The sequence below is a fragment of the Helianthus annuus genome, chromosome 14 (assembly GCF_002127325.2).
Source record: "Helianthus annuus cultivar XRQ/B chromosome 14, HanXRQr2.0-SUNRISE, whole genome shotgun sequence".
Taxonomy (NCBI): domain Eukaryota; kingdom Viridiplantae; phylum Streptophyta; class Magnoliopsida; order Asterales; family Asteraceae; genus Helianthus; species Helianthus annuus.
The window spans coordinates 88,213,972-88,218,509 of record NC_035446.2 but is presented as its reverse complement, the minus strand read 5'-3'; the positions used below and the strand labels follow the sequence as shown (position 1 = coordinate 88,218,509).

Sequence of the window (4,538 nt, the reverse complement as noted above, 5' to 3'; positions counted from 1 at the left end):
AAACCTAGTTACAATACTAATAGAAAAGATGGGGAAATTAAAGTGTTTTATCTCTTTTTATAAAATTTGGAAATTTGAGGGGCCAAAGATGTAAATCCTGAAACTCAAATTCTAAAAACCTGGATAAACATCAGGATATACACTTTGTGTATATCCTGTTCGATCAAGAACCCCAGGAGCGACCCCAAGCCCTTTCCAAAACCCTAGCTCTACAATTTCACTTAAAATCAAGGAATCAAAACTGAATTCAAGGAGATTCAAGGCTATATAAGTGATCTCCATCTTTAGTATATTCAAAGGTATGCTTAGTTCTTGATAAGTGAAGATGTAGTGATTATTTTAATTTCTCATAACAGAAATTAGTGTTAAATTAATGGATGTTATGGGTAAATTATGATGAATACAAGTCTAGGAATGAGAAATTGACTATAAATTCATTCATTCATGTTATAATTCTTGAGTTTCATTACTTGTTATATAAGGGTATATGGGTTTTATGAAGAATTCATGTAGTCTTGAGATATTGGATGTTGATTGATGATTATGATGCAATTTCTAGTGTGATTATAGTATTCTTGAGGTATAAATTTGAATAACTAGGCTTAAACATGGTTAAAGGTATTAATCATGAACATGACAATGCTAGAATACTAAGTATGCACACTAGATGTTTGATAAAATGCTTGAATGAAATGAAATACTTGAAAAGTATGAATTAATCGCTTAATTCACTAAACAACAGTATGAAATATGGAATATTGAACCATGAGTTCTAAACAATATACTCGAATCAAATTGTATAGGTGATTTGGGTGGATCATCGAGTGGACAAGGCAGATCAGATAACCGCTTAAAAGGAAAGCTCTAAAAGGTACGTGGCTATTCGCTTCGTAATATCGTGTTTAGTATTTTACATTGAGTACTTGACTGATAAGCAAATTATTGTAATGTTGGATAATACTAAAACGAAGGATTTCGTTTGTAGTACTCAACATGAATAAGTATGAAATTCAAACTATAGAAATACGGCAAGTGGTGGATTCCACTTGAAAGTTTAAACGGCTCAAAGGGACTCGAATACTACATGTTTGATTCACAAAAGAGCGATAGATTTCGCTAGTGAAATCAAACAGGTTAAAATCCTTGGAGTATTTCGTTTTGATAAGATAAGGTGTTAAATGTCGTTAACTAAGTTAAATCGGACAAGTAGAATATATGTACCTTAGTTTCGGCATTTGAATTTGATGTATCATGTGTCGAAATGTAAAAATATGATAAGGCATTGTTCCTATATCACTTTGAGTTCATAAATGCATGTTAAATCACATTATACATCATAAAAATTGATATTTGATGTCTTTTTTTATCATAGGTAGCTATAGGATTTGCGGATGAAGATCAAGCTATGATTACGAAACCGAATACGCGCAAAGAGAAGCTTCCACAAATTAAATTAGATCTTTTGTCACAAACCATTTTAAGTGTTGTGTTTCCATATTTTAGTACTTAATGTTGTGTGTGTTTAAGAAAGGTTATGGTTGTTGGATTTGAAAACATGTTTTGGGTAACGTTTGTAAACGTTTTGTAAAATGTTGAAACTTATCTAAAATATTGTAAATTTGATGTTTACTATAAAAACGGTTAATAAATGATGTAATAAGCATGAAGGGTCTTACAAGTTGGTAATCAGAGCCTCGTTAAGACAAAGCGTGTTCGGTTCAAAGCTTGATCAAGACATCCGGTAAGAGTTATTTGTAAATAAGTTTAAATGTATAAATTTAGATGATGTAGTTATATAAAAGTGCATGGGAGGAGTGTATTATTATACTCGAACCCGGGAAATACACTAAGTAAGAAAGGTAAGGCAAGATATGTACTTGACCAAACCTAAAAAGAAATACACATTACTTGTGAGTAAGTATGTGTAATATAAATTTCCATGTAATAAGGTGGAAATAAATTAAATAGTTATTGATTAACTATTGTGAATATTTCAGTCAAAGAAATGGCCGGTAAAACCGGAAAGGAATCAACATCTCGTGTAACTGAAGAGATGAAAGCTACTATTTCCGATGAAGTCGGAAAAGCTTTAGAAGCTAGTCTACCATAGTTCATCGATAGACTACAAACAATGCTTTTAGCTGTAATAGACGATAAGATGAATGAAAAGAAAGATGCGGGTAAATCGAAAGCGTGTCCATATAATAAATTTATGGCATGTAAACCCCCGTTCTATCATGGTGAAGCTGATCCGATCGTTTGTCAACGATGGATTAGCGACATTGAAGGGGTATTCGAAAGGACCCATTGTGATGAGACTGATTTCGTGGCATACGGAACCGGTCAGTTGAGGGGCCAAGCTAAGGATTGGTGGGATAATCTGAAGAAGGAGCAGGGAATTGAGGCCACAAGAACAATGACGTGGGAGGAATTCAAAACCCCGTTCCTTAGATACCATAGTCCAAAAGCTGTGATCAATAGGATCAAAGAAGAGTTTATTCAGCTAAGGCATAGTGGTGAGTCGATTGAGAAGATTACGGGAATCTTTCTTGATAAGCTCAGGTTTTGTGATGAGCTGGTTCAGAATGAAGAACAGAAAATATATTATTATTATAACATGCTGGGCGCGGAATATCGGGAGTTTATGACTCCTTCAAAATACGAGCATCTTACGGAGATAGTGAATGCCGCACGTGAAAGGGAAATTGAGCTGAAAAAGCAGATTGAAAGGGGTGAGCGAAGGGTGTTTGATAAAAACCCAACCCCTGCGAAGAAACAAAAGCTGAATGAAGCTCCGAAGAAAGGAGTAGAAAAGGGGGGGATACCTCCATGTAAAATTTGTGGAAAGAATCACAAGGGTGAATGTTATTTTAAGAACAAACCATGTCCTACTTGCGGTAAAGTGGGGCATATTGTTGCGAATTGCCCAGGAAAGGTGTCGGTATGCTATAAATGTTATAAACCGGGACACAAAAAGTCTGAGTGCTCGGAGTTAGTTGGGACCAAAGACACCACTGATGTAAAGCCTGATGCCCTGAAAGCAAGGGCTAGATCTTTCCACATGACAACTGCTGAGGCTAAAACCTAACCTGATGTTGTTTCAGGTATATTTCTTGTAAATTCAATTCCAGCACGAATTTTATTTGATACGGGTGCAAATAGATCTTTTATAGCACATCGATTTATTCAACACCTTACATTCACGCTAACAAAATTACCTATACCACTAGAAGTAGAAATAGGTGATAATAAAAGTTTTATTGTTTGTGATATGTGTTGGAATTGCAAATTTAGCATTGACGATGAAGAATACTTTGTTGATTTAATTCCCATGTCAATGGGAGAATTTCAAGTGGTAATCGGGATGGATTGGCTAGCTCGATATCACGCGAAGGTAATATGTAACCGTAAAGAGATACAACTAATGTCTCCAAGCAGGAAACGGGTTGGTAAAGTAGCATACCATCTCGAACTGCCCGAGGAGTTTAGTGGGATACATAGCACATTCCACGTGTCACATCTAAGAAAATGTTTAGCCAACGAAACAGCTTACATTCATTATGATGACATTGAAGTAGATAACAATCTTAACAACGCGGTAAAGCCAATCGTGATTCTAGATCGTAAGGCGAAAAGCTTAAGGAACAAAGTGATTAACCAAGTAAAGGTTAAATGGGAACACAGGAAGGGTTCGGATACTACACGGGAGTCTGAAGAAGAGATGCAACGGCTCTACCCTACATTATTTGGTACGTATTCTGGTTTCGGGGACGAAACCCTCTTTAAGGGGGGTGGACTTGTAACATCCCGAAAATATAAAAACTTTATAATATAATTATAAAACAAGGAATAAACAAGAACAAACTAACTAGGAAAAGATAACCCAGTTAGATATGAGTCTTGTGATATCAAATAAATGGATGGAAAACTCCTAAATCATAAAGAAAACAATAATTGAGGGACTAGAATGGTTAAACTTGAAACCTGAATTATTAATAAATAAAAATAAACTCCAAACACACACCTAAGTGTGTGCCTGGATCGATCAGAACACAGGAGCGACCAAGAGCTCCTCTCCAAACCCTAGCTCTCACTAAAATTGATCAATTGAAGGTTCAATTCAGTCCCAAATCGAATTCTAAACACAAATTCGTGATCACCTCATTGAGAGGATCATAAGGTATGCAAAATTTTGATGTTTTGATTCATCTTAAATTCTAGGTTAATTATGAAAAACTGAAATTGAGCTTGATTATGTGAAGTATTGATGAAATTAGAAGTGATATGATGTCTAGGGATAAACCCTAGATGATTTCTTGTTAAAATCTTGCATGATAGTTGTGGGTTCATAATCACCATTGTAGGTGATTAGTATGTTAGTAGAAACTTGATAAACACTAGAAATTATGATTCTTGTTCTAGTGTAACCTGAGTTTTAGGAAGTAATCTCTGAAATATGAATGTTCAGATTTGTGTAAATTTTCATAATTGAAGTTGAATTAGATGAAGATTTCAAGTCATGAACTTGGTTTTGTTTA

The 4,538-nt window shown here is 34.9% G+C and overlaps 1 protein-coding gene across 1 annotated transcript; it reads left to right on the top strand.

The window, feature by feature from the left end:
- The first annotated feature begins 2,131 nt into the window (after nt 1–2,131).
- Nucleotides 2,132–3,088, top strand: LOC110906906. Its single transcript, XM_022151966.1, has one exon. It carries the CDS (start codon nt 2,132–2,134, stop codon nt 3,086–3,088), a length of 957 nt encoding a protein of 318 aa, XP_022007658.1.
- The last annotated feature ends 1,450 nt before the right edge of the window (nt 3,089–4,538 follow it).